The sequence below is a fragment of the Cryptomeria japonica genome, chromosome 6 (genome assembly GCF_030272615.1).
Source record: "Cryptomeria japonica chromosome 6, Sugi_1.0, whole genome shotgun sequence".
Taxonomy (NCBI): Eukaryota; Viridiplantae; Streptophyta; class Pinopsida; order Cupressales; family Cupressaceae; genus Cryptomeria; species Cryptomeria japonica.
Window position 1 is genome coordinate 119,594,114 of NC_081410.1, and position 24,297 is coordinate 119,618,410.

General features: G+C 33.0%; 1 protein-coding gene across 4 annotated transcripts in view; it reads right to left on the reverse strand.

Annotated features, from left to right (window-relative positions):
- Positions 1–16,280: 16,280 nt before the first annotated feature.
- LOC131053728 (serine/threonine-protein kinase STY13) overlaps positions 16,281–24,297 on the reverse strand; it is a 51,645-nt gene continuing 43,628 nt past the window's right edge. For all 4 annotated transcript variants that reach the window (XM_057988353.2, XM_057988352.2, XM_057988349.2 and 1 more), the window contains exons 6-7: positions 17,274–17,408; positions 16,281–17,170 (exon numbers count right to left, since the gene is read on the reverse strand). In XM_057988353.2, coding sequence (XP_057844336.2) covers positions 16,964–17,170; positions 17,274–17,408 — 342 coding nt within the window. In that variant the 3' untranslated portion in view covers positions 16,281–16,963. The remainder of the gene's footprint in view (positions 17,171–17,273; positions 17,409–24,297) is intronic.

The window sequence follows — 24,297 nt, forward strand, 5'->3', positions numbered from 1 at the left end:
TTTCATATGATGTGTGGTTTGTGCAAAGTGAAGAGCAATTTGAGGTTGCACTAAGTCCATTTCTAAGTGTCGTGTGTGTGAAGTAGGGTACCTACAACTGCAACACAAACACTCAATGGATCAATACAAGCATAGTTAGAAAATTGAAATCAAACGAAAGATAAACCATGACAAAGCGACCTATCGTCTCCTAAGAGATGCGAGTGTGGTTTGCCTTCAAATCTGGATAAGCAATCCTAGTGACTTGACTACACCTAGACAGGGGATTTAAAATGATATGACATGCAAGCTAGATGAGATTGATTATGTTAGATTGATCCAAGAGGCTACTTAAGCTAATGATATGTATGATTAAGTTGTGATGATGATGAAATTAAGCTAGAATAGAGATTGATTATGCTATATGATTCAACAATTATGCTAGAATATGATCAAATTAAACTAGATCTAAGAAGCAATTGCCTATGATAACAATGCTTAAATGATATGCTAGAATGGATATGCCTATAGTAACAATGCTTAAAATGATATGAGATGGGATCCATTGTGCTCCAAAATGGGGGATATTTATAGGATTTCCAATGCCAGGGGTGAGGTGGCAGGAATCAACGGTCAAGATTGAGTCTGAAGATATCAAGGGTGAAATTGGAGAAGGTTGGAGAAGAGGTTGGAGGGAGGAACATTTGTCATCTTTGTGGTGACAAGGCAAGTGTCCAAGGGAGGAGACATGTGGCATAAGTTCCATGTGTCTCAAGGGGAGAATATCCACCCCATAGGAGGTTAGGATAAGAAGGTTAGGATGTGCAAGATAGGATAGGGTTAGTTAAACCCAGGAGTAGAGGGTGGTTGGGTTAGGTGGCTAGAAGTTAGGAGGCATGTGGGTAATTTGAATTTAAAAATTCAAATAATAGGAAAAGGCTAAATAACTTTCAACAACTCATAAATTGATTTGTTTTAATTAATTAGGGGATTAGAAGAAAAATGAATTAAATGGGGGGAGGATTAATTAATCAAAGGGGCCTATTGAAATGAACCTATTAAATAAATCTTTAGATTTATTAATAAGTAGATGAAAGGGAGAATTTAATCAAATTGCTAATGAATTCAATTAAATTGGGAAGGGGGATTAATTAAATAATCGCTTATTTAATCAATTATCTTCAAACCATTTTTAGATGTATACGCTAAGAATTGAAGAAGAATCAGTATGTGAAAATTTGAATGTTATAGATGCAAGTGGAACAATACACCACCAGTGGAGACCTCCTGAAGCGATCGACATCCTCTCTTCCTATAGCACAATGGTGAACGATAAGCAATCTCCACTTGAGCATGGAGATCCCCAAGTTGTCTCTTTCCTTACTTTTAATTTTGAAAGTTACTATGAATTTGATTATGGAGATTTAGGAAGAACAACTTGCATTTGGATTGATCACGGTCCCGATGAATTGCCCTGATTGATAATTTTGCATGAGGACTTGATTGAATATGAGAGTTGCAAAGTTACAGATTGTCTCTTTGAATTTAAGGACAAGTTTGCAAGACTTCGAACTGTGACCAATGCCTTGCTACTCTTGCACAGTCCAAGAAATCATGTTAGATCATGTATATACTTAAGTCTTTTGAGTAATGTTTGTCTTAGGAGTCTTGTACATAGTTTAGTTTTATAATAGGTTTTCTTTTTGTGTACTTTAGTTTAGTGATTCTGTCGAGACAAGTTGTTGATTTGCCTTGAGTTAATTGACTCATGATTCTTATGTTGCTCGAGTAGTTTGTTTGTTTGTTTGTTTTTGTTTGGTTTGCTTTAGTGTAGTTTTGATTTTGGTTTAATTCCTTAGTTTGGTTTTGAATAACGGGATTCCTGTTTGTGACAAAAGTGATGTTGCTTATGCCCACACTCTGGTGTATGCCACTGAGTTATGTCAGGGGTATTCCTTGGATAAATATTTAAGAAGAAACTTCGAGCCATGGATTAATTATCTCTAAAGTATCTTAAAGTTGAGATTAGTACCTAACTAGAAGGGAATCATCTATTGTGTCTTGACACTAAATTTTGTGATCATTATATCTTACACAATTAAATTCTCAATCATTATGGTTTCCTAGGTGAAATTGTGGCAAAAATAATAAAATTAAAATCTTACTTCAGCGCCACTATGATTCGCAAGCCCATGTGAGCTTCATTGCTCACAAGGCAAAGTGTGAAAATATGTGGAAATATATATATATATATATATATATATATATATATATATATATATATATATATATATATATATATATCCAAAAAGAAAGAAATCAAAATTGAAATTAAGTATCAGAATACTTGGCTTTGGTTGTGCGGAAATCTCTACAGGTATAAAGGAAAAGAAAAAACAATAATTTGTCAGAAGTAGAGCATCTTCATGAGATTAAAGCGATAACCTTGTCAAAACTATGGACACTCGTTGACAGCGAGGCTCTATCCACGATGCTTTTTGAGTTAAGATAAACTGCACAACATTTCACGGTGGAACCAAAGGGTCACCTTGGTCTCATGAGATAGAAATGAACACATTTTGCACACACGTGATTGAAGGATGAAGTGTCTTGATAGAGTTTAGGATTCCTCTTCCTTTTTTAGTACCCTTCTTAGCTAGTGGGTAAGTTAGTTAGAATTAATTCGAGATTCCAAGCTTAGAATGGGTTTTGTCTTTGGAATGTTTAGGAACATTTATTCGAGGTGGCGCTAGATGTTGTGACATTTTCATACATCGCCCCATTGCAAATGGGGACCCCCAGTTTTCGCTTTTTAAATTAGGGTTTTGGTGTCTTAGGTCTTCAGTCTCTAAGACTCAAAAATGAGTCAAGTTTTGTGAAATTTAGAGGAGTCTTCAAAAACAGAAAAGGAACGATCGAAGGAATGTTCCGAAGGAGTAAAATTGCAATTTCTCGAGGTCAATTCTAACAACTTGTTTTTTTAGAAAAATTTACTTTTTGTTTTTTCTAAATTTAAAAAGTTTTGTTTTTAGCATTTTGGGGGCAATCCAAGAACTTTGATCGAAAATAAAATTTCCTTGTTTCCTTTGAAAAAATTCTAAATTCCTTGGATAAATTATTTGTTTCTTTGGAAAAATTCCTTGAGCATAAGTAAAGTTCGCCCAAAACAAGTGTAAAACTTCTCAATCCTATCATGAAGTCCGCTCTAGTAGTGGGTTTGAAAATGATCAAGTATTGAGAAAAGGTTGAAAATTTTGGTTAAGTATAAAAAATTCTTAATCCAACTTCAAGTCTGCCCATGTCATGGTCAAAAGTTCCTTGGCTAGCATCAAAGTCCGACTAAGCAAAAATTTCAAAAAAAAAGAGCTTTGTACAAGGAGAAATTCACCCAACTCATGAAAGGAAAGAGTTTGAACTTGACTAAATTGAAAAGGAAATAAAGCAAAAAGGTTTCTTCTAAGAAAAAAACAAAAAGAATTGACATTAAATTTTAAAACACTAAAAAAATAAAATATAAAAAAACGCAAGGAAGTTCCATTTGAAGACCAAAATTGGACTACATACATTGTCATTTAAAATTCATTAAAAACAAAAAAAACAATACAAGAAAGGAGTTCAAGTTTTTTATAAGTATAGGCCTAGGCAACTTCACTATTCATACTTTTCCCTTATCTTTGTGAAGTTCAACTTCTTTGAGCGTCTTGGGTTTCAAGAAGAATTCAAGACATTCAAGGGACATAAATCGAGCCTAACTATTACAAGGTTAATGATCTCTAAGTCTAAATTTTATTGTTTAATCTGATTTTCATCTCAAAAAATGCCTAAAATTGGGCTCTATTCTTCAAGAAGAACTCAATTTCTTGGATTTACTAAGATTGATTATGAATTTTGGAAAATTTCTAAATCTAATCTAATGATCATAAGATCTCATTTAGTTCAAATTAGGTTAAATTCCATGATTTTTGAGATATTCTAAGTCTAAATTTAATTTTCAGAAACATTCCTAGATCAGATTTCTAACTTTAAGTACAAAATTAGACATAAATTTTATAAATTCAGCTCTAATTTTTGTCTTGGATTTACTAAGATTGATTATGAATTTTGGAAAATTTCTAAGTCTGATCTAATGATCATAAGATCTGGTTTAGTTCAAATTAGGTTAAATTTTCGAGATATTCTAAGTCTAATTTTAATTTTCAGAAACATTCCTAGATCAGATTTCTAACTTTAAGTACAAAATTAGACATAAATTTTATAAATTCAGCTCTAATTTTTATCTTGGATTTACTAAGATTGATTATGAATTTTGGAAAATTTCTAAGTCTGATCTAATGATCATAAGATCTGGTTTAGTTCAAATTAGGTTAAATTCCATGATTTTCGAGATATTCTCAGTCTAATTTTAATTTTCAGAAACATTCCTAGATCAGATTTCTAACTTTAAGTACAAAATTAGACATAAATTTTATAAATTCAGCTCTAATTTTTGTCTTGGATTTACCAAGATTGATTATGAATTTTGGAAAATTTCTAAGTCTGATCTAATGATCATAAGATCTGGTTTAGTTCAAATTAGGTTAAATTCCATGATTTTCGAGAGATATTCTAAGTCTAATTTTAATTTTCAGAAACATTCCTAGATTAGATTTCTAACTTTAAGTACAAAATTAGACATAAATTTTATAAATTCAGCTCTAATTTTTGTCTTGGATTTACTAAGATTGATTATGAATTTTGGAAAATTTCTAAGTCTGATCTAATGATCATAAGATCTGGTTTAGTTCAAATTAGGTTAAATTCCATGATTTTCGAGATATTCTAAGTCTAATTTTAATTTTCAGAAACATTCCTAGATCAGATTTCTAACTTTAAGTACAAAATTAGACATAAAATTTATAAATTCAGCTCTAATTTTTGTTTCTCAATCTACTTTTGAGACCATTGTCTACCTTTAAGTTTGATTTTCAAAATTTAATCAAAAAATCAAAATTATTCCTTCAAAATTTGTCAAGATAACATCAAATAAGTTTGATGTCAACTCAAAGAAGAGACTTTGAAGAAGGTGCCACTGTAACAAGGAACTAGTTGAAAAGACGATGGAAGAACATTCGAACTTCAAGTTGGAATCCAAAGATGAAAAGAATAAAAGAGGATTTATACTTCATGTGACATTCAAAAAGATTAAGTCAAAACATTAAAGAAGATTAAGTCAAGGAATTTCATGATCAAATAAAATAGGTTTAGAAGAGTTAAACAAAGTTAGAAACTTATCATCCAAAAAATATTACGTAAGGTATCAACACATGCTTTTAATGATGGAGAATAAAATCTGCAAAACAAGCTAAGGTGGCATGCAATAAACCAGACTCAACAAGTGGCTGTTATTTTGTCCTTGATTATCAAAAATGTTGTAATTTTCCCATTGAGCAAAATAGTTGTAATAATACTCTTTAATGTTTGTCATTTAAATTTGGAGGTTTGTTCAATTTTCCCATGGTTTGCTCAATGTGGAATAATGTGACTTTGAATCTTGTTTACTTTTACAAGTTAGCTATGGTTTCTTGGCTCTTCGCTCAATGTGGAGTAATGTGACTTTTCACATTACAAGTGTTTACCTCCTTGTCCTAGTGACATAAATTCCGAAGCTACAATGTGCGTATTCCAGGTTTTACCCTTCCTCTTAGCTCCTCTATGGAGGCAGGGGTCTCTTCCTCTGCCAATTTGATTGTAAGCTCTGCGATTAGTGCCTTGATGAATCCTTTGTCCTTGTAAAAACAACCCTCAAGATCTTTCAGAAACGTGGTCCCTGGTGGGAAATGGCACTCAAGCGATTGCAAAAGCTATTCACACTATTTTTAAAGCCATTTAATCCGGCCTTTTCTTGAATCCTAACCGTATTCACGAGTAAAATCCACGACATCCTGTATATAAATTTGTAAATAATTTAAGAATTATAGGAACAAAAATAAATCCGGCCTTTTTAGAATCCTATCTCAGTCTTAGTGAGTAAAATCTATGACACCCTGTAATAAAAATTGCAAATAATTTAAGCTTTCTAGGAATAAAAATAAAGGTGTATTAACAGACTCATCGCCGCAGATCTACAATTGTCAACAAGAGTGAGAAAAACTGACCCTCATATCGCCTGACTGAACTTATACCATCCACTATCCGTTAAATCTAGGGCAAAAGTTACAGATACACGAAATATCCAGTACCAAACCGACGAAATAAAAGATAGATTGGCTGGACTTATACCATCCATTAAATCAAGAGCAAAGAGTTACTAGAGCTCAATGTAAGCAATACCATAGCGATGTAATAAAAGAGAAAATTTGCAGTTTAAAAGCAATAAATTTCCGGGCAAATATCGAGCCCCGCCGATTTGGAAACAACAGGCCCCAATACTTTACCCGTCTATCTCTAGGCGACGTAAAGCGCTGAATATGCTATGTTTCTTTGGAAGCACACCAGTGACTCTAATTTATCGCCATTAAAACAGAAATACAAATCACTCGAGAAAGAACAATCACAAGCATAGAAAACCTTACAAAACTGGACAGCCACGTATAAGGAAAACACTAGTTTACCAGCCTTGCACACGAACGAGCATGCGCAGATTGAGATCCTAACATCTAGAAGACGCAAACACTGGAGTGTGGAATCTTGAGCTTCAGATTCATTACCTTGGCAGGCAAACCCTATTTTTATAGAACTACCAAACCCTAAGAAATGAAACCCTAATTTGTTGAAATAATCACAGTATTTGTTTTTTTTCGTTATGAGTTTGTTTCTTCTTTTTATGTGTTGTTTTCTATATTTTTCTTTGGACAAGGTTAAAATTGGTCTAATACCTAGGTGATATTGCTAGGCTTTGTTTCTCAAATCTCTCGGGTTAAAATAGGGTTGAAAAGTAATATGGTTAGGGGATATTTACGACAGTAATTTATGATATTAAACTTTGTATTATGGAAGTATAAAATTTTAAGCTCTAAAATTTAAGAAAGTTGGTAGTTTTAATTTTTTTAATAATATTAATGTTAAAAAATAATTTTCTTATAGTTTAGTGGTTAGATTAAAAAATTCCTTTAAAAAATTATCTTTGGAATTATCTTTTTTGGAATGTAATTTCCAATTCAATCCATCTCAAATGTACTCACACATTTAATGAGCTAAAAAGTAGGGGCTTATATTTTGCTCAAATAAGTTACAATTTATCTTATAGCCAAAAACAATTTGTCTTGTAAGACCCCTCCTCCATGAAAATAGTTTGTAAAAGCCCTCCATGGGACTACATCTTTAGTCTCGATCATTAGAATGTGTAGAAATTAGAATTTGAATGTGTTGTTAGTTTGGTTAAGTTATATGTTTTAAAAAGTTTGTTATCAATGCCTTTGTACTTTTATTTGATACACAATTCTCTCATATATCAATGACTTTCATTTGTTTACATGTAAATGATTTTGGATTGGTGAGAAACTAGTCTTTCATTTTTGTCGAGAATTTGAAACTAAAATAAAGTTCTTTCGAAAGCCCTACTAGCAAGAAACAATTTAGTCGAACTTTAATTCTTTAATTTGATATTGATCCGCCAAATTCTATGCATAACATGTCAATAAACAACAGATTCAACGGTCCTTAGAATAGTATGAACCCATCCAACCCAAGCTATAGCCTCCACCATAGAATAGAAAGGTGTGCTTGTTAGAATAAACAAATATCAAGAACCCTCCCCCTACTATTTAAGGGCTAGCCTCGGATCCACACTCCACATAATATAAGATTGGAGCGAGTTATTGAGATTCAACTCCACCTCTTTACCTCTATTGCAAAATAGGAAAGGGGTGGGCGCTGTCTTCCTCCCACCCACCTCAGGAATTCTAGTCTCTAAAGTATTGGTAGTCAACTAATCCACTTTTGCTTTGTAATGCCCCAAAGGAATAAAGCTAAAACACAAGAATAGAGTGCAAATATATTTTTTTTAAATTGAACACAACATATTGATACAATGAGCTATCATAAGCTCATATAACACATCGAAAGACTTAAATAACACCTAAAGAGTTCCCAACGTGATTACTTAATTCAACACTTAACTCAACTCGCGCTAATTAATCAAATTAAGTTGATTAACTTAATGACATGATAATACTTTAAACAAGGATAAATTTGTTCGGTAAGATAAAATTATAGATAACATGATGAGTTCATCCATTACAATTTAACCATACATTTCGACCAACCTTACATTAAAACATATGCCATGCATCTACTTTCCATGCATACTTTAATTGCATTATAAACTAATGAATACTTATACCAACCTACATGCTTCATGATCCAAATTATTGCATTTAATAAGATAACTACATACATGCATTTAAAATCAACATCACCTAATCCACATTACATATTTTAACCATAATGTCATCCATACATGCTAAATAAAGAGGAAATAGGTGAACACAAACACCACATAACACCAAATTGATATCGGAGTTCACCCCTAGTGGGCTACATCTTCGGGTCTACTCAACTGCAAAACCCCTTTAATAAATAATAGGGTGAAGAATACATAAGGTTCACATCATTTACATCCTGTCATCAAGGCGTACATAAACCAATAATACATACGACCACATCGGTCCAATAGATACATGAATGATCCCTGAATAGGAAAAGGATCCAACTAAACATGATAAGAAGCAAATACAAAGATCAACTGGAGCATCCGCGAAACTAAGTCTTCGCAACCCATCATAAGCAACCCATGGTCTAACATGAATATCAGGTTCTCCCAAGGGCATAAACAACAAGACGACTCCACAACAGTGCTCCTATCAAAGACAACACTAATTGCACACTAGCGGACATAAGGGACAAGTGTCATCACATAACTTGGTATGGTTACTAGGGCAGGCCTCCATAGGTTTCAGCCCCATCTACTGAGTTACCCTGGCAACCTATCCCAAACCTCTGGCCCATCCAAGTCTCATGTGGACCCAACACATCCTTTCGTCAAGACAAAGTTGTTGATTTGCCATTTTAGGCCTTCTCACTGCATGTTGAGTCTATACTAGCACTCATCCCATGTGTGAGGCACAATTATCTTACTTAGTGTTTTCATTAACTAAACTCTTTAGTATGTTATTAGGTTATCACTTATTTAGACACACTTTCAATGGGTTACCCTGCAACCACTTTGGGTGCGACCCCACTCGAAAGCCACTTTCTCATATGACACTAGACCATAATCCAACGAAACTCCTAAACCAAGGTATACACAAGGACAAGCATACGGAATTCAATATGGTAGGAATACCCACATAGTCAAACAAGTCTACATACGAGATGCACTGACTGACGGTACTCTGACTAGAGACATGACCAGCTATGGTCGACCACATACCAGCATTTCAACACTCGCATAAAGGACATGATCGAATACAAACCATCACATGAAAACAGTTAAAAAATTAAGATCAAGGACATAAGCGGATTCCAAAATAAACATACGACAATATCCAATATCACAATCAAGGACTTGCCATTTCTTAAGCAAATGCGAATACAAAAAATTAAACATGCATAGGCATAAATCAGAAAAGACAATCTTCTTCCATATTGTTTAAACACAACAATCGATCCAGTTTTCTAATTGTTCTAATTTGATTGCGAATTGTCTATCTTGTCTAGGTACATGTCGCTCATGGTATACTAACTCACTATAGTTCGTTTTGCATCATAAAATAATATAAATACTTCATCATGGGTTTTAAACCAAAATCACATTAATATAAATATAATATATGCAAAACACACAATGATATAAAATCAATTATTCATTAATCAACTAAAACTATGATATTCATTTTTCAAAATAAAACATCATTCTATACTGGTTCGAAAATAATTTCTCAAAACTCATCTTTTCCAAAACCAAGTTACACTTTCCCGATTAAGAAAATATACATTTAAAAGGAAATAAAAATTGATGATCATTTTCCAAATAAAAAGATACTTCCTTGCATACATATATAAAAAAAAATACAAGTTATATAAATATATATATATATATATATATATATATATTTATATATATATATATATATATATATATTTATATATATATATATATATATATTTATATATATATATATATATATATCCACAATTAATAAAATATGTACTAATTAATAATTAATAATAAAATTATAAATTAAATATTAACTTATATATACTAATTAATAATTAATAATAAAATTATAAATTAAATATTAACTTTTATATATATATATATATATATCCACATTAATAAAATATATATATTAATTAATAATTAAAAATTAAAAATACTATTTAAAACTTTTTAATAAAATATATTAAAAACTTTTAAATAAAATAAAATAAATAAATTGCGATGAACCCCTTTTTTAATTTAAAATAAAAAAGCAAGCCACGGGGCCCACATCCCAACACGGGAGTGGAGGCTGCCCTCACCACGGAGGCTGCAGCCACATTGTGGACGAAGATCATGACATCCACACTGTGGACACGGTTGGGCGCACGTCTCTGTAGCCACACTGTGGTCGCATACCTCCAACGGCTGTGAACCAAGGGAGGGGGCGCGGGTCGAACCTCAGCTCCCCCACCCTCCAAAACCCAAAGCCACCTCACAATAATTTTTTTTTTTTTTTTTAAAAAAAAAAAAAAAATATATATATATATATATATATATATATATATATATATAACATTTAAAAAGGAAAACAAACCCCAGTTTTTAAATCACTGAGACTAAGACTAAAACAAATTTTCCAGAATACCCATGGTATTCAAAATATAAAAAAATTCAGAATAACCAAACCCAGAATAGGTAAATTTGGGCAAATCTCTCCATCCAAAAACCATATTTGGGTAAATAGGATTGATTTACACACATTAATCCATTCAATTCAACCAATCTTGCCCAAAACAAACTAATTTCCAATTTAAAGCTTAATTCTGAGAACATTCAATGGAGTTTTAAACAAACATTTATCATGAACAACCAACCCCATTATTTGGTTTTCAAAAAAAACAATCTGAGCAACTCAAATTAAATCTGGAGGTTTGGAAAGAAAAAGGAGGGATTGAGTTTGAGATTAAACTACAACTCTTCTATTTTTCCCAAAAAAATATGGGATTATCACAAACACAACCAGAAACTTTCAAAATCCATAAAATCTCTATTAAACAAGGAAATCAAATAGATAAACAAGAATCCTACCTCATTTAGCATTCCTGGGAAAGACTTGATGAAGAGCCCAACCTGCAAGCTCAAGAAATTCTTCTTCCCCCAAAATGCCCAAAATTTCTCCATCCCAAAAATAACTCTCCAAAACTAATCCTTCCAAAATATTTTCCAAACCTAGGTTAAATGGAAAATGTTTGACCAAAATTCTTTTTTTTGAATTTAAAATATTTTCTTTCAATTAAAATAAAAAATCATTCTTTTCAACCAAATCAAATATGCAACAACTTGCTTTTCTTTTAAAAATTGATTTTCTCAATTAATTGAAACTAACATTTCTATTTCCAAAAAGCCAAGGAGGGTAAAATATTTCTATTTTCGAATAAAATTTAATCTTTCCTTTCAAAATGCATAAACTGAACAAATTCATCATTTAAAATTAACCATTTAATCGAACTTGTTACAAACATAAATAGAGCAATTCTAATTAATGATTAATCGCACAAAGGGGTCCTATTTAATTTAGTCCCTTAATTACTAATGCGTAAAAACCATTTAATCAAATTAAATACTAAGGATTAAGTACTCAATTTTACCACACGCAAAACATGCAACCCAAGAAGACCAACCAAATACACGACCCACATACCCAACTAAAGGGGAAACTGACGGACGACTGACGATGCTCACTTGAGCACGACTAGGGTAAAATGAGGGTCTTACGACCACCTAATCCAATCTCTAACAACCAAAGAGGTACACTCAAACCTGCAAATCCAGGTGGAGATGAACCTCGCACCTATGAAGTACTGTACCTGCAATCTCTTGCAACCATAAGTCACACATGCATACATATATATATTTAATGAAAGTGTTAGTCCGAGATTAATAACACGAATCAGGAGAACAATTAAACTTACATAAGAATCAATGCGAAAACTACATTAACAGGTATGCACAATAATCATAATATCTGACTATAACATTACATCATGGTAAATCAACCAAGGTCAAACCAGGATTAGAATCTGATTAGGGCAGGGGTACTACATGCTCTTACCCATTCCATATGCAGCCCCGAATTGACCACCTCATATACATCTTATAAACTCCACTTTGGCACCTAGCCCATAAAATTGTAGGGGAGAGATATAGCTCGCCCTTCAAAATTGACTCACTCAAGAGAGAGAAATTCAATCTCGAGTAAGTGCAATTATTGCCTCCTTATTTCCTTGCCTTCCTCCCTCGTATCGTTCTTTCTTAACCTCTATAATCCCCCCCACTCCACCTGGAATGGAACCTTCGGTTAGTAGTCATTGAGCTATCTCGTGTATTCTCTAGTTTCACACTGAGTAAGCTATCATCGAAATTGACACTTGGTCTATCATTTTCAAAAACTTCTTTGGGAACAATAAAATTGGGGATCGAAAATAATAGTGAAAATTGGGTCAAGTTGGGCCATTCCCAACTTAGGAGGAATTCGACAATCCATCCAACAAAATTGGCTTCAATTAGTTCAATATTCATACCCCCACCCGCCGTCATCTTCCTCCTATTTTCCCTAGAACAATTAATCCACCCATCCCCCCCTGTAGGGTGGAGGCAAAAGTCGAGGAATCCTTTATAATAGTAGGAGCCTCCCACTTAATTAATCATTGTAAGCAAGCCGAAATTACTCCGATCATATGGAGAATCCATAAATGGTCGTAATTCAGTAAGTCAGATTTCCTGTAGCTCTAGTTGTGGAGTGTTTGATTAGGAAATAGAACGTAGTGTTAGATGTAGTGCAATCTCTTGTTGACCAAGACCATTTCAAATTGCATTTGGTTCTGATATTGGTTTTAATTTCTTATATTGGTGCTTTTTCATGTTGTGTTCTACATTTTGTGTAGAAAGAGCATAAATTTCATCCAAGTCTTCTATTTAAATTTTTGTCTTGATGTGGTTCAATCCACATTTGAAGCTCTTTTAAGCAACATAGATGCGGTGCATTCAATTGTGATATTGGTTTTAAGTTCTTCCATTGGTGGGTTTTGTATTTGAAATTTGTTTGCATGTGGGTGGACTACATTTTCTCATCAAGTATATTAATTTTATCTAAGTTGTTCGTATAGATTACTTATCTAAAAAATAATAATAAAGTTTGTTAAAAAAATTGTTTGTATAGTGATGTATTAATTATTTGAATAGATTTAAGTATTGTATATATACTATGTTCAATTATAAGATATAATGTCTAAAAACTATCTTTTCATTTTGAATGTGTGTTATTTTTAAACATTTTTCATTGAAGAATATTGCATGGAATACATTTGAATTGTTTATATAGTGATATATTAATTATTTGTATAGATTTAAGTATTGTATATATATTATGTTCAATTATAAGATACAATGTCTAAAAACTACCTTACATTGCATGGAATACATTTGAACTGTTTATATAGTGATATATTAATTATTTGAATAGATTTAAGTATTGTATACATATTATGTTCAATTATAAGATACAATTTCTAAAAACTACCTTACATTTTAAATGTATGTTATTTTCAAACATTTTTCACCGGAGAATGTTGCATGGAATATTAATTATATATTAATTATTTGAATAGATTTAAGTATTGTATATATATATTATGTTCAATTATAAGATATAATGTCTATAAACTAACTTACATTTTAAATTTGTGTGTTATTTTTAAACATTTTTCATTGAAGAATATTTAAATTTGGTTAAAAAAATATTATTAATTGAATGACTATTTCAATAATTGTGTTGATAAGTAGTCAACAATGACTCCTATGAAATTCTGCCTCCTCCCCTACTCCCTCTCCTGCCCCCCTCATTTATGGGGTTGAACAAGTTTATTTGATGAAGATGAAGAGAGTTGAGGTGAAATAGAAGTCCCTGGAGGCAAGGTGGATGAAAGTAAACTTTGATCAAGCTTCACGAGGGAATCCGGGCCCTTTTGGTGCAAGAGGCATGGTTAGATATTAGGAAGGAAACCTTTTAGCAATTGAATCAAAAAAAACTATTGGATGGAACCAACAATGAGGCGAGATTTCAAACATGGCCTTCTCTGAGAAGAGATAGACTATTTGAATGTGAATGAATTCATTCAGAAGGTGACTCCCAAATAACTTTCTCTTTCTTATCCTAAAAGATAATATTTCCTCTCTCTAACTTCTTTTCCCACATAGCTATGTGAAATTTTTCCATACATCATGTATTTATTTATTTGGTATTATTTGGCCATGCATTCAAGATATATTCCATTTGTAGTTTTGTTTCATCCATCTCTTCTTTCTCTTGTTTAAATTTTCTTTGAAGACAACCTTAGGCCATTTATTCATATTTTTCAAATACCTTAGATCAACCATAGTTTTTGCTTTAATAAAAAATATACATGTTTCTACTAGAAGAACCTCATAAAGATTCAAGGCTTTTCTTATGAATTTGTCTATGATCGAACAAAATTGAATCATCTCTATTTGTCTTCATTTTAGTTTTGAAGCATTGTTAATCTACACTTCGCATCCATAAAGCACCACCAACATTATAAAAGCCCAAATAAATCTTGTATAATTTTCCAATTCCATGAATCAGCCTCCCTACTTATATTTACTATTTAAATCTATCCCAAAATAGTTGTCCCATGTTACTTTTTCAATCTCCTTCAAAATAAAAGTCCAACTGAATTTTTTTCCTTTCTTTTGGTTGGAAAAGATCGAAATCTTGATCTTGATCTTGGTGTTTACTCACATGCTTACCTCCTTGCAAAAGTGCTTTTAAGACATTAAAGTTTTTTTTCAGCTGCCAAGTGGACTTTGCAAGGAGTATTAGGCTTAGGTAAGAACAACATAACATCAAAGGGTAAAGCGAGGAAAGAAAGGTGAGTAAACGGTGATAGAAAAAAAATAAAGATATCATTTAATCACAAAAATTTCATATGCATATATCATCTAAAATATAATGGAGTTAACCACATCATGCGTAGATGTAGCATTTGTTCGCTGGGAGCCATTACAATTCAAGAATGTGTAGTAGTTGAGTTTTCATTTATTGGTCTCCTGTAAATTTTCGATTGAAATTTTAAGGGAAAGAGTAAAAGCACAAAAACTGGTTGACAAGCAACTCTAATACTAATCTCAAGGAGATAGGTACAAAACCTATAGTAGTTTCTTTTTAGTTCGTATGACATCCTACATGGTACTTCGTTGCAGTTTCTCACTTTGGAGAAAGTATTCCTTGAATGTTTTAATTTTGTTGTATACTTACAAGGTTTGTTATAAATACAACCAACTTAAACAATTTTTCACACAAGAAAAAAATCTATTGACCCCAAACTACTGAATGATGTGTAAGACTTTTACTCGAAATAATTCATTGCAGATGAGATTCTTTGAAACAAAGTAATGTTCCACCATCTCAACAGTCCATATCGATATGTTTCTTGTATTGTGTACTTAAAATTTTAGAAGGTTTTCATGTTCTAAGAGTTTTAACATACCATGTCCCAAAACAGTGAATCTTCTACATAAGAATCAACATATGAGTTTGACTGAACACGTGTTGGGTTCAAAATTCAAACACTACCTCTGATAAGGTATAGAAACAATACAGGTTTCAAAAGGTGATAGTGTAGAAATCAAGAGATTCTACAGTGAACAAACAATTGCACTCGCAATATTTGCATATAGTAAGTTAAGGTAGCCCCAACAGCTACATAGCAACAGGAATAATGGTCTATATTCTAGACAGAGAATAGAACTAGTAGCCCAATAAATATGCAAATAATATTTGTGCATGTTGATGGAAATTGTAAGTTCAGTGCAACTCTTGTTTTCTAGTATACATCCAGTGTTGACCAATAACATTCATTGCATTTAGCAATATCGCACACATCAAATTTTTTCAATTATATTAAATCCAACAAGCAATGCCTTATACTTACCCAAGTACTTTGGGCCTCCATTTGTTTCTGCTTAATCAAAAGCGCTAAATATACCATATAGCAAAAAATGAGATTAACATAATCACAAATGAATTCATCCTACAAGCATAGATCTCTGAAAACAATTGTTTCCATGCTAATGTATTCATCCACTAACAAAATTCAGGTATCAGAAAAAATATTTACCATCTCATAGAGAGTAATTGATTGTAACCGTTGTAGATTATTTATACCAACTAGGGTAATAACTTCAACAAATCACTCCTATTTCTCGTTGCAATGGTTGTGGTTTATTAATGCGAATACTTCATATTACAATATCTTAACTGCTCTCTTGCACCAAACCACTTGTCCATAAGTGGAGATAAAACTCCCTGTTTGTACATACAAGAGGAGACCCTCTGTTATTTCCTTTGGGCCAGCTACAACGGTAGACAGGATTTGCCTGTGAAAAGTTTTTCAAATGACCAAGAAAACATTTCAAAGGCAGTCTGGTCCTGTCAACTTAGATTCAACAATAATCAGAATATAACTACAGATCTAACATCTAATTCATCTGGACCAGATTCGTAAAAGAATCAATATGGTCTCAGGAAAAGAAGAATCATGTACTGTTGTGTATATAAATCAAATTTTAATCATTTTGAACCAAAACATTTCAGTGCTGAGGAATTACTTCCAGCTACATATCAAACCAACCAAGCAAAATGATGAAAAAACCATGCTTCCAACATACTACTTTTCATGGTAAAGGTTGTTGTAAGCCTTTCCATTCTGTCTCTGCACAGGTAAATTAATGACCACGGTGCCATAAAAAGCAGAAACATCCGTCAGGTTGATCAATAGGGACCATTCCTTTACCTTTATGTATATCTATATTCTCTAACAATTGAACTACCTCATCCATCTCTGGTCTCTTATCAGGATTTGCATCCCAGCATTTTTTCATAACATTTGCTAAAGTGCTAGGGCAACACCGTGGAATTTCGGGTCTTAGATTCTGAAATTAAGAAGCAAAAAAATTAAATCACCCAGTCAACGATACCAACATGCTAAACTGTGAAACAAAATCCAAATAGTGAACATCGATATATTTAATTTACCTGTCTAACAACTGCAGATGTCATCTCTGCAAAACTGAGATCGGCATAAGGCATGTCACAGCAGTAGACCTCCCATAGACAGATTCCAAAGCTGTAAACATCACATTTTCTATTGTATGGCTTTCCATCCAGAACCTGTATCAGACCAACAGAGAATCAAAATATAGGCTACTGTAAATAATGTAGCAGAGAACTTAAGAAAAATGTAACTGAAGTGCCATTGTCACTTGAAAATTCAAAAATTCATTAAATGTACACTATATTTCATAGAAGAATACAGAAACAAGATGGAGATCAATTATCCTACAGATTCATAGACACCAGGGAAATGCTAAAAAAGAAATGGACGATTCTACCTAGTCAAGATATAAAGGGGGAGTCAACATATACCATCCAATAATGATCTGTAGTACCTTATGTGTCAAACGAGCCTGACATGCCTTACAAGGTGAGTTACCAACTTATAGCAAGACTAAAGAAGAAAAATATTGGAATGTCAACCAAATAAATCTACAAAAGGGCATAGAACCAATGGTACAAGGATCTACAATACAAAGACAAGTGATAAAAGAAGCATAATGCTATAACTGAAAGTAGATTGTACATCCTGCACAGAAATTATTTAGAAAATACGAAAAACATCTATGAACCAAGGAATATATTTCTTAGAATCTAGTAAAGAGAAAATAGCTCAATACAGACATTATTTGCTCCAAAAACTGTATGAAACCTAATCTTTCGCTAGATATTCCAGCCATATTGCAGGAATTCTCTGGTGTACAAAAAGCTCGACAAGCCATGCCTTTGCCCAAAAAAAAAATTCAAGACCTTAACGAATTTCATTATTTAAAAAGAGAGTATACAGAATCGTAAACACTGGGCATTCAATCAACAGAAAACCTAATCAAGCTCCTTAAAGGCTTAAACAACTAAAAAGACAGTACAAATGTAATGGGAAAACATCAAGAAGGACTACTTCCAAGAGACCTCATCTCAATATTAGCCCACAGCAAAGGTATCCTTACATGAAAATAGCATAAGACATGGACAGACAGGCACAGGCAGATGTTAACTATGCAAATTACATGAAGACCTTTGGGGGTACAAAGCAACCATACATACTCAAGAATCTAAACAAACCAGCAAAAATTGGAAAATTAGGTGCCAGAGCAAGATTGCTCATCATGTTTACCAATCATAGTAAAGCAATTAACAAATATTTGAATGTAGCACCAATCAGCAAATATACATACTCAAGAATCTAAACAAACCGGCAAAAGTTAGAAAATTCAGTGCCAGAGCAAGATTGCTCATCATGTTTACCAATCATAGTAAAGCAATTAACAAATATTAGAATGTTACACCAATTAGAAAATATACTCAAGAGTAAGAACTGAAAAACTCTTATAAGCTCAGCTCTCTCTGGAAACAATACATCATGAGAAATACAGAAAGGAGTCGGAGCAACAAAGAGACAACACAATTGGGGATCTCTCAAACAAAAGACCAGTATAACATACCAATAGAAGACATCAGAAAATTGAACATTTAGGTCTGCAGGTTTAAGAATCCCATAGGTTGTGTACCAATCCTGAAGGGGAACGTAGAATGTTTGTATCTTCAAAAAAATGATATATGTCACTTAAACTTGAAACGGAACTTTTACAGAACAATTTCAAGGTTTGGTGAGCAATAACTTTACATGTTGATGCTGATAGGAGATAATCTCCTCAATTGAATTTTTAAATCATGAAGCATGTAAATCTAATTTGGCAGAGTAATAAAATGTGGGTGGATCTTGTTTTCATCGATTCTGATAATATGGCCAACTATTGAATTTTCACCTATTCTGATAATATCACCAATTATTAAACAAACGTCATTTAGGTAAAGAGTGTCAATGCAACCTTCATTAAAAAACTGCATTAATTGAAAGGGGAACATCTAACTCAATAACAACCCCATTATATTGAAACAGCAATATTCAGCTCTAAGGTAAAAAGTCTCTTTCAAAATGACTAAGCTGTTCAGATTTGAAGTATGGCCAACTATTGAATTTTCACCTATTCTGATAATATCACCAATTATTAAACAAACGTCATTTAGGTAAAGAGTGTAAATGCAACCTTCGTTAAAAAACTGCACTAATTGAAAGGGGAACATCTAACTCAATAACAACCTCATTATATTGAAACAGCAATATTCAGCTCTAAGGTAAGAAGTCTCTTTCAAAATGACTAAGCTGTTCAGATTTGAAGCAAATAGCCAAAGTTGCTCTTGCTCCTCAACTGAGGATTAGTCTTGAGTAAATCAGGCTCTTTCCTACTCATGCAAAAACATTGTTCTTAAGAAGATTAAAATCTTTCTTCGTGTGCATTAGGCAATACATTTGTTTCTGGTTCCTAATGTCCACTCTTTATCCCCATAGTATAATGTTTCAGCATATGTATTTACATGACCAATTAGAAGACATTAACCATCAATAACTTGAATAAATAAGCTCAATAGGAACCAATATTACCTAAAGAGATACATTAGGAACCAATATTACCTAATAGTCAATATGATCAATAGAGACGAATTCTTCTGCGGTAGGGCAACATAAACAGTAATCCTCAATTAAGGAACCAATCCAAAAATCCTATATCTATAGTCTTCAAATAACTCTAGGGTTGGGTTAAAACTTTACCCACCTAATTGACAGTAGGCCAATTAATTACTAATCATAACCTATTGCACAATTTATCTATTTGATGTGATAGAAAAGTCAAATATTGGTCCCATCTTATCTAAACATAATTTATGTGTGCCACAATTTTGACTACTGAGTAACCCTGTATACATACCATCGTATGCTTAGAAACATAAACATGACAATGAAGAAATATTAGCACAGGCCTATTTGATGTGACTGAAAGTCAACTATTGGTTCCATCTTATCTAAACAGAATTTATGTGTACCACAGCTTTGGCTACTCAATAACCCTATAGACATACTATCATATGCCTAAACACGAAAAATGAAGAAACAAAGGCTGTACGAGATTAGTAAAGCTTGCAGGGGTTTAGAGCCCAAAAGAAGGCCAATACCACTTACAAAGGAATAGAGGTCCTGGTGTCTCATAGAAAATGTGAAGAAAGTGAGAAATACAGATTGAAAGAACTCGTGAACTATTTAATTTAATCCTGCCAGAACGAACTTAGATCCTATTGAGCTTGCTGAATTTTTCCGAAATCTGAATTTTTAGATTTCGCCTCCTCCAATACAAAATCAGATTTCTGAATTTGGTAACAATGCAACAAATCAGTGAAACATCCAAAGAAATTGAGTGAATGCCTGCAAAGCATGGAATAAAAGAAATAGAAGGCCAAGAAAATCTAGAAAGGAAAGTTATCTGAAGATGATAATGTGGACTTTGATATGGTGCTAAAAGTGTAAAAATTAGCTTGGTCTAATGTGCCAATTTTTGCAATGAATGATGAAGACTTTTTTTCCCGGGTTACACAAGAAGGGTAACCACCAAATATGAGATGCAAGATTGGACATCACATAGTTTAGGAGGAACAAACAACGCCACAAACCAGTGCAATGTCCAAAGAAATTGATGGAACAGCTGCAAGCATGGAAGAGAAGCCTACAGATGATGAAATGGACTTTAACATGGTGCTAAATGTGTAAAATTGGGATTAGGCTAATATACAAAACTTTGTAATCAATGATGAAGGCTCTTTTTCCCAGAGCACACAAGAAGGATGACAGCCAGATATGAGATATTAAGTTAGACAGCATGCAGTATTATTAGTCTACCCAGTTCAAAAGAATCCTCCAGTGGAGGTTGATTCCACCTGTAATCTTGAGTATTATGCATGAATAAGGTTTTGATAAAAATCTGTATTCCATGTTTGGCCTGTGGCTTATTGTACAGAATCGGGTTTAGTAATACAAGATTTCACCATAGATTCCAAGCTGCAAATGCTTTGTTTTTTCTGCTTGTTCGCATAACTACATAGGTAGAATAAGTAAGAACTGTGGTGGTAAATTAAGGGCTCCTTCCACAAATTCCTAGCCTCCATTCCTATAAACAAAACAACTGGGTTGTCAAAGAGAGTAGAAAGAGTTTTCAAAGATTCTAGAGTCCCATTCAAAATCTTGATAGTTGAAATAGGGAGATACAAGCTCTCACTCGACAATTTTCCCGTAGCAAATTGTCTACCAATTCAATGGTCAATCAAAATCATGAAAACATGCCAAAAGTGCAATGGAACTGTCAATTTTTAAATTACCATCAATGGGAGGTGTACACGGATTGTACAGGAGTAGAAATAGTACATAGTGAAATGTATGCGGAAGATTCATGAAGTTGTGTATGCTTTCTATGGTCCAATTCTATCTTGGTGTCAGATGTACCATGACAAACCCAATCTACATCCAATGATATTGAACAAGTTTACAAACATGAACATCTACCAATTGCCAATACTACCTTGAATAATCTGACGGATGTTTGTAAGGCCCACTAAAGATTCATAAATGTTGAGTTGGATCATCCACATTTAGATAAGAACCATGTAAACTGTTTTGATCTTGTACTATCCCCTTTAATGCAATCCCAGTACCAAGCAAAACAAACTTGCTTATTAGAAGCATGCTTTGAGCATCATAGCATGTCTAGATTCTTAACCTGAATAGATAAGGAACGATACAAATGACCATATACTAGAAGTGAAGCAGTAGATGATAGAGATAAATGACCAGTTCTGAAAAAATATGACATACAAGCAAACAATGGATATATAGTCCAACGTGCAAATATACCCATTTGATTCATGGATACTGGAATTACAAGGCAATCAAGAAAGAATTAAATATAGAGGTGAAGGGCAGCCGCTATTTTCTTGTTGATAACTGCTTGAAAATGGACAAATGGACATACATAAAAAGATTTGGATCCAGTTCAGTGTGACTAAAACTACTTGTTAATTCTTGAAGAGCAAGACAGTAACATCAGAAGATGTTTCTGCAATGAGAGTTTTTGGCATGAAGCAAATTTAAAGACAAGGCTGGCAGCAAGATTGGAGCAATGCACATACTTTTGTTACCCAGTTTCTTAAAATGTACCTTAAATTCTTAAACAAGGATATAAAAGCATGTGAATTGCCTAAATATAGAAAACAGATATAAAAAGCTCTGGAACAAGTACCTTAAGTTGCCTAAATATCCCATTCAAGAATTTGCAAAGTAGTCTATCAATACCACTAGAAAAATGAACACTCAAAAAAAGGAAAAGGGCAGTTCATTTCGTACATTGATCAGTTTACAAAAACTATCAAGATTACAAAAGGTTTAGCCTAAACAAAATGTAAAACCAGGGGTAGTTTTTTAGGTGACAACCAAGCAAGATGTCTTACCGCCTTCCAGATTGAACATGTGAGCTCCAATATGGAGTACACAAGTCTTAAGCATCATATTTTATTTATGTACATCAAATGGGGGAGGTAAAAGATGATGATAAAAAGTTACACAAGATTTTCTCAGGCATCAAAGTGAAATAAGAATGGTTCCGTAACTCCTTTCTTATATTCATTAGCCATCCAATATCTGCCATATAACGTTGAGATCGAAGTTGTATGATCCTGTAAACTGAGTAAGACTTGAAACCATTCCTGTCGAACTACTCACAAAAATTAAAACAATCAGTAAAATATGGGTATGAAAAAATATGAAGTTTTTGGTCCACAAAAAATTGGCTGTGTAAGCATCAAAACTGAGAGCAAAAAAAACATAAACCCTCACACACCAACAAAAAATGAAGAGGCGGAGAAGGCAAGCATATAGAAATAACAGCTACAGGTTAATATTTTAACTGTCTCTTATGAGGGTGCATAAAATGGATTAGCATACAAGGATAACCTTTCTTCAAATTAGCAGGGGAAGCCCCATAAGACTTAAACACTACCCCTAAAACAAAGACAATGAACAATTTTACAGCTATGCACATTTTCCAAGATTATTAATGGAGCTTGAATGAAAAAAAATAACTGAAAGTAAAACTGACCTATCTTTTGATCTCAGAGGTTGGGCACAAGAACTGAAAGGTAATTATCTCACATTTGAGATCTTTCAATAAGGCTCGCAACAAAACAAAGTAAAATGGAAAATGAATACTTCCTAATTAGCTCAAGCATAGATCAGTAGATACACACTTATAGGAGAGGATTAAATAAAAACTAATTCTACCAAACAAAACCAGAGTGTAGGATTCAAGAAAAGTAAACACTCAAAAGTACACAAAGTTACTCACCAAGATGAAAGATAAGTGTTAATACAAAGCTTAACACAACTCTTTACTATAATCCAATTATAAAATCTTAAACAAACACAATAACTCAAATCGAACATGTGAATGACAATCTCTATGGCATAAGCTTTAACTTCAACAATCATTAAGCGTTTGTACACGAAGCACCTTATTTATAGGTTACAATAACAGGTTTTAAGGATTTAGGTAATTAAATATCCCAAAAAGAATTGTTTAGAGCAAACCAATCACAAGTTGTAGAAAAAGTAGAATGAATGGAGCATTAAAAAAAACCTAATCTAACCAAATAATATACTCTAAAATAGGTTATCATCTACTGCCCAAAAATAGAACACTTGTAATAGCCACTACTAGATATGGCTACTCCTAAAAAGAGAAATTTGCACCAAGTGACCTATGTTTTCAAAGCAATTTCCACACTGAGACCTGATGACTTCTTCGACAGAAACTAAAACCCTAACAACCATGAATCTGATGACAACCTCACCAATACCAAATTGATGACATGGAATTAAAACTTAACCTTCTAATGCTTCGGACCAAACCCTAGCTAAGATCTGAAAGTATTTGTCATAATGACGGATCTATTATATTTTAAGTAATGGATTGGAAGAACATTCACAATAACTTATTTGATGATGGTGGCCTCCAGACCATAGAAAATCAGCCACTCAACCAAGCACAAATATCCCTTCAATTCTGAG